General features: G+C 39.3%; 1 protein-coding gene across 1 annotated transcript; it reads left to right on the top strand.

Annotated features, from left to right (window-relative positions):
• Positions 1-1,645: 1,645 nt before the first annotated feature.
• On the top strand, positions 1,646-12,826 carry LOC124126174. The gene is made up of 10 exons (XM_048386046.1): positions 1,646-1,749; positions 2,806-2,905; positions 4,469-4,590; positions 4,952-5,033; positions 5,464-5,591; positions 7,635-7,707; positions 10,088-10,218; positions 11,436-11,508; positions 11,782-11,903; positions 12,220-12,826. The coding sequence occupies exons 1-10, from the start codon at positions 1,716-1,718 to the stop codon at positions 12,300-12,302; spliced, it is 948 nt and encodes a 315-aa protein (XP_048242003.1). The 5' UTR covers positions 1,646-1,715; the 3' UTR covers positions 12,303-12,826.
• The last annotated feature ends 531 nt before the right edge of the window (positions 12,827-13,357 follow it).

The raw sequence follows: 13,357 nt of genomic DNA, 5'->3' as shown, positions 1-13,357 counted from the left end.
AATTACGCATGTACATGCACTACGAAATGGTATTGTAGTCAGTCTCCAGCCAGATGTTTAGGACAGAAAGTATATTGTAGTCTTTCCCCAGTTTTTCGCTAGTTAGTTCGGAACTGCAGTGCCATATCCATCCTGTCGGCCAACGTGTTCCCACAAGGCAGATGCAAACACACGCCGGAAAAGGCTACTCAACTGTAAACGATTATATAGACAAAACAACAAAGCTTTTATGTGTATTTCAGTCTTATGGGCGAGTATGTGAGTTAAGACTCAACGTCACATCGGCAATATTTCAGCCATATCGTGACGAGAGTAAAGCAAACCATTAACAACAAATACATTTTGACAGTATAAAAACTGTCGCCGAAGGACAGTAGAAATAACTAGATCATTTAGAACTAGTTTGACCGCGTGTAAACGAATAAACTATGATTTAATAACACAATATAAAAAAAATGCCTATACATCGCCAGCAACCAAAGTTAGGCCACCATACTAAGGACCACGGGGACTTACAATACTTCTGCTACCTGCACGGTTCCCCAGCAGGATTCAGTCTTATGTAGTTCCTTTCTACAATAACATTATCCCGAAAAAATCAACAGCATAAATTCAGATTGTTTTACTTTGTTACTTTTCACTGGACTCTGATTTTAGCAGAGTTCTTATAATTATGAAAAGCATTTTACCATCAAGTCCAAGGTAATAAAGGCAAGTTGTCATAACTTCATTGGAAAAAGATATGATTTTTTCCATCCACATTCGAATCTTATCGAAAATAGAAGAATAACAACATTGAAAACCCTGCACAACTATAAACCAGAATGGGTTTTTTAACTATAAAACTATTCAAGACTAAAACCCGTTACTTGTGAGCAATGTTGCGTTTCTTATTTGACACTGTATACTTTATTTTTGTGGTTTGTTACATCACTTACATCACGACAATATTTCAATTATTCACCAGATACCAGACAAAGCAGGGCAGGCGCACCCAATAACGTGGAGTTGTTGGCTTCTTTGTAGATGTACCAGCAAGTTGCGTCATGCCAAGTCCTGCCTGTAACGAGTTACACATATCTGGGTGTTTTTTGGGTGTGACAGACACATGTGCACTCGTCTATGACTTGGTGTTATGATTCAAAGGACTAATGGAGACACTGATCCGCTGGGAATCATTGCTGGTACTATTATCAGTGGACATCTTGCGTGTCTTTGTCTCATATCTCCATATGATCTGTCTCCCTCGTAGTTGACACTGTTGCCCTTGGTTGTATTGCATGTTCTCCAAGTAGGTATGCCGTCATCTGATCGACGTATCACGCATGTGACCTGCTCCAACAATGTATTTTGGAAACACCCAGTTTCTTCATAATATAATTTGTAAACACTATTGTATGTGTTGCTTCATGATTAATGTTATTGAATTTGGTTTCAAGATTCATTGTGGCGTTAACACATTGTCAAAATCATTTACCCTATTAATCAATTGATATCAGCAAATATTTTGAGGTTATAGCTCCCACAAATTCCATCCCATGTCCAAATGTTTTTTATTGAAATTGTCGAGATCATATTACTGTTATGTTCAGGCCATGTGACACAACATTTCGGTGCTATGGAGACGGGCGTTACAAATAGGGGGACGCACTGATCTTATTCGCAGTGTATCCCCGTCCAGACGCAGAAACTGTTCTCAGGCAAACATTACAGTCATGTTTAAATTTGGCGTGATCGTGCTTCTTCTGGGTAAGTTGTTTATTTGCTTTGGTATCTAACATTCACGTCAGTTACTTAACATGTTATCAATTTGAGTTATGAATAATATAAGTGACAGTATTCAGATAAATTTTAGTGTCACCAGCAATTATAGGCAGTTTAATGACGAGCTGTGTTCGATCTTGTACATTCGATGTTCAATTTTTAACAAAATTATTTCCCAGTTGTTTTCTTTTCATACTTGAATTATAAATCGTGGCAAGCCGTGAAATTGATGTATACTTTATTTATATCGTGAATACTAGAAATCCAGTCTGATTCATAGATGTTTGGAGACGTTATATATTTGAGGAAAATTTAAATTATATACTACAAATAGTCTGTATATTGGAAAGTCGGTTGTTATATATACTGCCACCTTTAAACATTTTCAACAATGAACACTGATAGAAAATGTACCTCAACTGTTATAATATGCCTTCAATGCATGCCACAAATTGTGATTTAAACAGGGAAAGTTGACCCGACACATTGTAGTTGTATTGGTTACCACCACAAAGCAACAGTTTGAGTCACTGACAACGTGTTACCATGCTCATTTTCAGTAAACTCCAAACTGTCTTTAAGAAAACTGAAAAACAATATACAATTTACACAAATCCAACATGATCAAAAGGCACCAGTTTACCCCAAGACTGATCTGTACAACAAGTTTCATTCTAGAAGTATTCAACAGCTCTTTAGTTCCGCTCCAGAACCGAGCACTACATGTCGTCATGAAAAAACAAATAAAAGTAAACAAAGTATCCCCACAGCGTGGATCACTGTTTGTAGCAGATATTACTTGTACATGTAGGAGAAGAGTTTAACATAAGGACACAGACTTTTTTTAAAGGAACATAATCTATTCATAAATATCGATCGAGAATTGTACTATTTTCAGCAAACAACTGTTAAAGTATAGCTCCTGTTGGCTGTTCTGTGTATGCCGATTCGAGTTCATTCGTAGGAATTGTTTATTAACCATATTTTAAACAGTTGTTAGACATCCTTTCATGACTAAATTATCTGATGTGTTTCCTTCAGGTTACAGCCCTAAAGCGTTTGCAACCGACTGCACTACATGTAAAGGTACGTATGAGACTGCAAGAGATGCTTCCGGCGCCACAGCTGCAGCGAAATGCACGTAAGTCGTCAATATCTAATTGATGTCATAAACTGTCGTTCCTCTACATCACGTTTGGCTGTCTGGGTTGTGAGTAGGTAATTTACTCCAATGCACCTTATAAATTACTCTAATGTTTCTCGGATACGTTTGATAAGCAATTTATTTTTTAAACACAACATCATAATTTACAAACTTTCATTTTCTATCTTTAAAAAGAGGATATCTTATGGTAGTTAAACGACGTTATTAATGATCACATCTTTCAGTAACTGTTGAGTATTGCTGACCCATGTATCACGGCGTTTTGCGGGGGATGTTGAAACGGTCCTTTTCGTCCGTCAGGAATCGGAGCATAACTCATAATCCGTTCAAGACTTTGTTGCACTGAACTGGCTGATTTGGCTATTTACGATTTGCTTTTGTTACATGTAGCTGCTTAAGGGCAACAGGTTGGAAACCGGGTCAAATGAGAGTGTGGATCGTTTCCTAAGGGCTCAGTCACACATTCAGTATTATTATTGCCGTCCTCGATAGTGTCATTCCCGATTACAATTTGTCAAAAGTCTGATCAGGATCCAGTGATTCGTGGCGGGAAATTCACAATCAGATATTGTTCAGGAAGCGTCCCGATTCAGCCGTTTCCGGCCGAATTCGTCTGGTCTGTCCCGTTCGCAGTCCGAATCTGATACGATTTGTATATTCCCCGTGGTAAAAAACGACCGAATCTGCCCCGACTGCGTCCCGATTCTCCCGAATGCGATCCGACACAGATCAGACAGTGACCGGACATTGAAGCGACAGAGACGATTCGTATTCGGCAAGATCTGGACGCAAAGATCTGGACGCAATCTGGACTCTGGAAGAAAGAATCTGGACAAGAAACGACAATAAACAATTAATGCCCGTTCATCACGATAGCGTCCCGATCCACATACCACCGTCCAGACAACACGGGACATTGTTACGATTTTTATCCGATACAGCAGAATCTGTCACGACACAGTCACGATTGTAATCCGAGTTTCCCGACCTCTCTGGACCTTTCCCGATCCGTAAGACTCTGTTACGCACGTATACTACTTCGTTCAGACAATGATAGGACACACCAGATCATTGAGGATAGTAATCTGACTTTTTCACTTTTCGTGTCGTAGCGCTGTCTGATCTCAAACGGGAGCCATAATCGGCACTGTGTAAACCTGACCTTAGCTCACAACTCATAAAGTGTTCAACATGTCGTCGTGAAATGTTGTGTACACATCACGAATTTTTTAAGCTCTACTTTTTCCGTTGACAGGGTACAGGCGCGTTCCAGTGATATTCGTACGATTCAAAACTAGTTATAAAATAAGCTTTAAAAAGTCCCTATATCATTGGAAATCTCTTTTGCGTAACGTGTAGACGCCGCTTCATGACCACAACCTTTCCTACCTTGTGTGGAATTGACTTGTGCAGTCCTCGAATGAAATCAAACTCAATTTCATGCCAGATGGTGTTTATCACCTCGAACAACTTATCAACGCTGCTTATATCATTGACGGTGTCCTGCATGTGTGTATCCGATTGTTTTCCCTTTCACAGTGCACTCGCGAATTATCTGACCTGTCTGGAGACGTCTGCGAAGACTGACACCGGGTGTCCGCTAGCAACTGCTGATGCCGCTGCCATTGAGACTGATTATGGCGACTCTACTTGTAGTGGGGGTATGTTGACATTCTGTGATAGAATACAAACACATGCGTGTATTACGTAGAATTTATATGTCTAAAGTTTTAGTATCGCCATGAGAGGTGGCGGAAGTAGGGAGGCGATATAGGAGGGTTGAGAGATTGATATTGCCGAGATAATTTAAGTTGTCAACCTATCTCGAGGGGTATATGGTGTGCATGTGATAAACCCCGTGTGAACCTATGTAGCCCAAGCTGTCATGTCTCAGCGGCATACATGAAGTGTGTAGCCCGCTCACAGATGGAAAATAACTGCCCACTCCTTAACCAATCGGAAACCAGTATTTAATGTAAGATAATGATTTGTGTTTATAACTGTGTGTATTTTGTTGTACAGAGACGGTATTTACAGCAACCTGCAAATGTCAGAAAGAGTTCTGGAAGACGGACCAAAGTGCAAATGCTGCAGCTATTTGCAGGTAATCAATTCAAATGTCTAATAATTAAAAGCGGTAAAACCTATTCAATAATCGTCAGAATTCTCCACTCAAAGCAGAATCCATTGTACGGTTCTGACTATATCATAGAGATAAGTGTACTAATCAATATCAAATAGTGATGATGCAAGGTGTTCGCCAAAAGGTGAGCGTATACTGTCCCATCGCTGTTACCCGTCCCATCCCATGTTCCATGGACAGTTTTGGGTTATTAATTCATGACTTTTTTTTAAATGACCATTCTTCATAGTGTTTTTAAGATATATCTAGTTACAGAAGCAACTAAATGAAATGTAAATAATAGGTTCACCAGTATAATGCATTCAAAACCAAGAAACATTGACAAAATATTGTTTCATTTATTATCTCATCAAATATAGCTGGTGTCACGTTAACATTGCTTTACTTACAGTGCCGCCAAGGCTTACATACTGTGCTTGAAAGGAGAGACAGCTGTCGCCTGTGATACGTCCGCTACTCCAGCAACTCTGGCTACTGGTGTAGAAACCAGGATGACAGGTCTTGGGACAACAGACTGCGGTATGTTACAAACGAGCTAACTTTTTGGCTTGAGCCTGTGAATACATGTTACATCAGAGATCTTATAGAAATGGGAGACATATTTGTATGTAGGTATAAATATATCACACACAATAAAATCATCTATCGGTTACACCTACTTTGGTTGTCAGTCCAGATTTGAAGGGGTCATTTTACGACGATGTCGTATTGGCCATACCTGGTATATACGTGATATGCATTTAAAGGTGAGGATCCCTAGTTTGTATCTCTTGTGCTGGGAGAACCCCCAAAGGATCAGTATATAATATTTGTTCTCATTTAATGATTGTTGTTTCAAAAGAAATAGAGCTGATTAATACATTTTATAAATTGGAAGACAGATTTTGGCAGAGGTTGTTAGTTGTTCAAGAGATGTTTTATTTTGTTTTATTATGTGTGGTAATATCCTTTTTATGTTAAATGCTAGTTTTGCAAATAAGTCTGTGATAGTCTAGATGTTTTGATGTCCTTCGTTGGCAGGTTTTAATATTGTATATATATATATATATATATATATATATATATATATATATATATATTGATGTAAGGGCGATAACTCTCATTCTGGAAGCTCTGGTGTTGTTATGATAGCGCGTGAATTGTATCGGTAAAGTTGACAGTTGTAAGTATGGAATGTTACCTTGATTGTGTTGTGTATGGTCATAGTGTATTTGGAATGATTGTGTGTGTGTGTGTGTGTGTGTGTGTGTTGAGATGATCGTTTGTCAGTTGTATAATGAAATTCTAACGAACACTAACGTTTGACCTGAAGCAGCGAGTTCTGTTGTCAATCAGTATATATCATTAATGTATAATTTTTCTAGTCACAATATCGCTGAATTACTATTGATGTGACTTTAATATTTAACTTGATTAACTCACACTAAGGTTGCTTACATCTTTTGCCATGTAGTTGCACGAAACCAAGGTGTCACATTGCCGAACACTAAAACATACTTATTTGTGATTACATTATGTGACGCTCCAAACCAGTTCTTGTAATTTGAATGCAAGTAATCCATACACAAGTAATCCTACTCATGGATTTTACGCTTTATGGTTTTGGAAAAATATCATGTTTCATAGTTTGAAGTAACATTGTATTATTTACGCATTGAGACACAAACAATGCCAACAAAATAATGTAGGAAACTGCTGTAAGACCCGTTAGACCAAGCAAATGTAAAACTATATCATAGTTTAGTACTGTTTGGATAACTGGTGGTATGCATTGTATTGACAACATTACACATCACCGGTGATATCTGATCATTCAGTTTTATCTTAGGAATATATGAGCCGTGCCTTCCATTTACCATACATAGGGGGCACGGGTGGCCCAGTCGTCTAAGGCGCCGCGATTCGCTGTGCAGAGTTGCGTCCTTTGGGCACGCCAGAAACCTATGATTGTGGGTTCGAATCCCGGTTCGCCCCAATTATGTTTCTAGGTTTGTCAGCACCATACCCGTGCTCGTGGGTTTCACCGAAGTGGTAAACGTCTGAGACCTGCATCACTTCGGGCTTTCCTCCCACATTAAGCTGACACGCCGTGATATAACTGGAATACTGTTAAAAGCGGCGTTAAACCCAAGTCACTCACTCACTCCATTTACCATACAGTATACTACAAGTTTTGAGGACCGTGAAGAGCCGGAAAAGAATAGCTCTACAGCAAAAGGAGACTATGCTTGTCGTAAGAGGCGACTTACGGGATCGGGTGGTCAGGCTCGCTGACTCCGTTGATGCGTGTCATCGTATCCCAATTGCGTGGATCGATGTTCATGATATCAATCACCGGGTTGTCTGGTCCAGACTCGATTATTTACAGACCGCCGTCATATAACTGGAATATTGCTGAGTTTGGTGTTAACCAACAAACCAACTACAAGTTTTGAACATAAATTATTGACATTGTTTTGACGGGAATTCTGTATTACTTACTGCATTACGTTTACATGAAGAATGTGCACTATGTTATAGGACCACGTCATCGTTATAACTTCAATATTATTTTATGTTTAGCTATCGCCGACACATGTCAGTGTCAGATCAATACTGCTAAAGCGACTATTGCTACAGGCGCCAACAAATGCACGTGAGTTCAGCAGTTTGAGCTTTAATAAGAGTTTTCTTATTAATCAACGTAATAACGTAAATGGGCATATGCATCATTTACACAGCTAATAAGAAATATAGTTATACAAGTCGGACATACACAATATACTAATATCATAATGAATGTACGCTTTTACCCGGTATGTGTTTTACATGTAAAAGACAATCAGATTATGAGCTTTTCTATTTGCTTGTGGGTGCAGGAGAAATGCTGTAGACGATATTTTTTCTTTCAACCTTCATTGAGTGACATTGCAGAAATTATTGTAGTGATTATTATTATAATGCCTTTTGTTTTTTGTCTGTTGTGTCGTTGCATGGTATAAAAATTAGTTCTGTCTTTACATCCAAAAGTTTCTTTGGCATGTGCCATCTGTAATTTTCTTGTATGATATGTTGTTCTAACCCGTCGCATTTCACTATGCATAGATGTGCGTCAGAGTCCTTCAGTCCTTTCAAATTCGAATATGACTCTTGGTTAATCAGCACTAAACTAAGTCTCTTGGGTCACACCGCAGAGGTGTTCCCTGAACGTCAAGTTTTTGTAACTATGTACTCGAAGTCCAAGTGAGTTCATGTCGTTATTTGCTTGTATTTCGTCATGTCGTTTTAAACATATGCACCCACCACAAACACTTGATGGAAAGCGCCTATGGTGAAACATGGCATTTATCTCCAAAATTCATTTACACCCTGCAAATACGTATCTTAATACCTTGATTGCACTTCTTTTTCGACCTACTCAAACTCTATGGAGTTTATCCCAAAGATGTACTCAATGTCCAGAGCATTTGTGTTTTATTGCTTTTTACAATATATGGATATCTGGCCCGTACAGACATTGATTGGAAGTGAAGTGTACACGATTGTGTTTAGTGCTTATAACAGTGCGCTGAGCTGCCTGAGAGTGGCGAACTCAAAGACATAGCATGGCACCAATAAAGGTAGTCTGGCCTCGGCTCTATTCATGAAATGACGGAGAAAAAGTTTTTTTCGGAATAACTAACAGACTGGACAGTAAACAAAATTGTACGAACTACGGACCGAAAGCAACAGGACAGGAAGTTCTGGACTCAAGAGGATGTACACATCTCTAGACAAACCATACAAGCATTAATGACTAGTCCACCAAACGGGAACTGCCTGGTGTCAGTTTGCAAAATGGCCCGCGGTGGTAAGCAGCATCGTGAGCCAACCCATATTGCAATACCAAGCCTGAAAGTACATTACCGACTGAAAAGCAAAGATCGACCCATCGACCAGCAGACCTGTTTTTGACAGTAGGATGTAACTGTGACAAAGTGGAAAGACGCCAAGTTCTAACGACCAAACATCCAACCTGAAAAATAAACTTCAGAGAACAGTATATACCATAATGAGTTAGTAAATTCTGTACCAAATAAATACGGATTACTTATCGAGGGAGGGAAAAATGTTAGGCTAAGAAATTATGCTTCCACATGGCCAAGAAAATCAAGAACATTCCCGCCAACCTGACCTAAGCCTCTTTCCCTTAGGCCAGCAAAACACGGCTATCGTTTTACCACGTAACACATCAAGAGTTATACCCCTTCGAACATATGCTATGTTAAATGCCAAGCTATATCAATATGCATCAAATGGATAACTCATCCACGCAAGCACTGAAATAAACAATTTGATCCTCAGATGATAAAACGTATTGCCATTACCATTCAGACGAAATGGCAATTTGGTACGCCCATTTTGGGTAGAACGTGACATATACACACAACGTAAACGACAAAGAAGAGTAGTAAAATAAATGAGACCAAAACATTCTAACAATCAAAAGAAATCTCTACTCTTCTGCAATGTACGGTCCCGAAACAATATTGTTGCAGAGTTCCATTTATCAAATACATTACTCACCTGTTGACTGTGCAGGGTGCTCCCACAAAAAAGACTAATGCAGAAAAATGGCCGTAAGTTGAATATAGTTTAGATATGTGTATACTTATGAGAAATACGGGTTAAACATATTTCCCGTAAACTCAACAGGTGGTAAACAGCAGTTAAATGGATCCGGTGGTCAGACCCGTTGAAGTGTTTGCTTATGTGCCATCGAGCCCGACACCATGGGTCATTTATGGTATCACCAACTGTTTATTTCATTTTGGCCCAGACGATTGGCGATTGTTTACAGGCCGGAGTTAAACAAACAACCTATCAACCAACCCAATACATTGAAATACCTCTTCCCGCATATATTCCCCTGCATGATAAAGACACAGATCATACCTACAACTACTGGCTTACAGTTCTGGAAATCGGGTTGAGCCTTCTGATTGACAAGTATCAGTTTACATACTCATTTGATCGTTTCTACGTATTTATTATAGCGCTTATAAAACTGAGCTGAGTTGTCTGAGAACTGCTCAATCAACCGGCTGTGACGGCACCACGACCAAGAGCGCTATTGCAACGACTTCTGATACAGCAAGAGCAGCACTGTCAGCAAGCGATTGTCCAGGTAGGCACTTTACATTAAGTAATACAGTCCCTTGTGGTTCGTTATAACCATGTTGTACTAAAGATGGTTGTGTATGATCATGTCCCATTTGTCATTTCACAACACTAAAGTTCTTGAAATTCATTTATATAACAGGAAAACTATATACATGTCTATGTCGAAGTACCACTGTAGTAATAGGTTTGTAGAAAAATCTATAAGAAGATATTGGACCTTGCTGTAAAACGTTGTGTTTATTGTCACACCAATACAAAACACGCCATCATATATTCGAAGTACATGCACGTGTCTCTTCGATTCTTCGAACAATGGTTCAGCCTTTTCACAGTATCTCAGTTTAATGTTGGAGAAAATCCATTATTGTTGTATGTTTCTGGCGAAATCCTTTAATTATGTTTATACCTTTGAGCATCTCCTCGGCGACCTTTGTGCGATTGTTTTGAACATGTTCAAAAATTGACGGCGACCATGCCGCCTATGGCGATGTCTGAAGCTCCTTTGCACCACATTGGAATGACCAAGGCAACCATTCGCCTCCTTTGAGCCTCCAACAACGACCTGGCAAATTTTATTGTCAGACACTGGAGACACAAAGGTCGTCATCCTGTGTAAAGGTCCCATAAGGGAGGAAACTCCTAAACCCAAGCACAACTTTTGAATATCTGAGAGTTTTACTAATAAGTAGACTCTACTATCAGAGAGCATTGGTACCCTGTGTTTCGGTGGTATTAATTGTTTCTGTATTGTAACACAGGAGTTTTAAGGTGCGTTTTTACCTATGAAACCCGTAATGAATCTGGGTTAGAATAGGTCTTCAGCAATTCATGCTTGCCGTAAAAGGCGACTCGCGGTATCTGCTGGTCAGGCCCTATGACTTGGCTGATGCATGTCGTCGTATCCCAAGTCCATGGATCGATGCTGATGATGTTCCAGACTCAATTATATACAGACCGCCGTCAAAAAGCTGGAAACTTGCCGAGTGCGGCGTTAAAACAACAAACAACAACATTTAACCTATGTCGTGTAAACTGGCCAGAAAGTATCAATGACACAGATGATGGACCACTTCGTTGAAAAGCAGAGGGTATTATTCTGAATAAAACTAATCAACAGCGAACTGTTACTGGTAAATCGGGAGATATATGGCTCGTTTCCATGTCTATATGCACCAAGGTTAGAACTTGAAATGTAGTTCTATATTGTTGATATATTTGCAGCCCTAACTTCCACGTGCCAGTGTGAGGTCGACGCTGCAAAGGGGGCCGCTGCCACTAGCGCCACATATTGCATGTGAGTGAATTATCATCAATACGTAACATTATCTCATAGCACATCAATGGACAATTGAAATGGGAACTGGAATTTACCCCTTATCGTTCAAGATGTAATCCTATGACTTTGCAAAAAGACCACTTTAGACCACCACATGATTGGGCCGGTGCGACGTTTACGTTTTCCTCATTCACTCTGACATGTCCACACCTAAACATTTGAATAAGTGAATACTTTGCGGAAGAAAATATGATCGTTTCCAACGTATTTATATTATTTCTTTTCCAACAGTGTACTGACTACACTGAAGACTTGCCTCTCTGCCATCACCCCCACTACCGAGGTAGGGTGTGCCAGCACCACCCAGGCAGCTCTTCTGACTGACACTAACACCAAAACAACCAGCGCCATGTGTAAGTAATGTAGTCCCTCAGACCACTGAAATGGAGAGGTGTGAACATCAGTACTGTAACCCTAAACTTTGTCCGCATTATATCCTCGTTCAGCCATCATGCTCGAACGGCATTTCATGTGTTGAAACAAACCAAATCACTAATATAACTTCCGTAGAAATATGAGACGTATACATATAATATACATGATATTCCCAGAGCAAGTTTATGCTTACATAACGTACAAAGTCATATTCAATATTAAATTAAGGATGCTGAGCTCCGGCTTATAGTATGTATTATATTTATATCATGACCTATTGTTTTTCCGTTACAGGTGGGAGTGTTGCGGATCGTGTGACGTTTGCGATGACCTCACTGGTCGTTTCAGTTCTTGTAAACATGTTCCTGTACATGTAGTGGCCCTGAAAGGTTGACACTTCCAAACTCCTGTCCGTTCATTTATAAATAGATGTTTTGTGACTTTTTGTAAAATGCTGGTTGTTGCCATCTCTATTTATTTGCTGTTTCATTTCAATATTCCATCACCAGTTTCAATTTGTATTACTAATATGTGTTTTCCTATATTCGTTTCCAATTGTCAGTGAAAACGGGTTGACTGATTTGAGTATCGACAGATAAAAAAATTTAATGAAGCTTTCCGAAAAAATAGGAAATGTTTGTGTGACCGTTATGTATGACGTGGGCCACACATAACTCATGTAACCACTGACGAACAAAATGGGGTCATTAAATCCTTTGATATGACCGAAAGGGCATCTTTGGTTCCGGTTTTGATAACTCTACGGCTTATATGCTGTTGTTCAATCGTGTAAATCTGTAGGATACTCACATGACTCAACCCACGTGTTCCGTACCCGAATGACGTGTTGAGTTAATCCTTGTTGGTTGTTCCACTGAAATAAACGGTACTGTTCACCAAGTCTACTTGTATGTTTGTTTTTCAAGACCTACAATTGTTGTCACATACTTTTGGTGGCACTAGTAAGCCAGTCACCCGCGCCGAGGCGCCACAATTCGTTGTGGATAGTCGCTTCCCTGAGGTGTTGTAGAGTCATAGGATATAAGGCTTCGAATGTCTGATTTGCAATGATAATGTTTTTTGTTTGTCACTACCATGCACGTGTTTATTGGTTTTGCCAAGTAGTATAACGTCTATTCAGTGAATACTTACTGTTATCCCTGATCAGCACATACAAATATCCAAAATCATTTCAGGAAACATTGCATCAGAATCATTATCATTATTTTGTTAATGTCTATGATTCTAATGGCGTCATCCATTTGTGTTTGGCTCTTGGATTTTCATCTAAAGTAACAGTGTCAGTACTTTGCATATTAAAACACTCGTTGGAAAACCCTTTATATAAAGGATATTAGAAATGGGCAATTAATTACAATAACATGTACCTACAAACTGTAAATGAAAAAATAGATACACATACGCACGTATA

The sequence above is a fragment of the Haliotis rufescens genome, unplaced genomic scaffold, assembly GCF_023055435.1.
Source record: "Haliotis rufescens isolate VD_foot unplaced genomic scaffold, xgHalRufe1.0.p SCAF_6, whole genome shotgun sequence".
Classification (NCBI taxonomy): Eukaryota; Metazoa; Mollusca; class Gastropoda; order Lepetellida; family Haliotidae; genus Haliotis; species Haliotis rufescens.
This window is presented reverse-complemented; position numbering and strand designations above follow the sequence as displayed.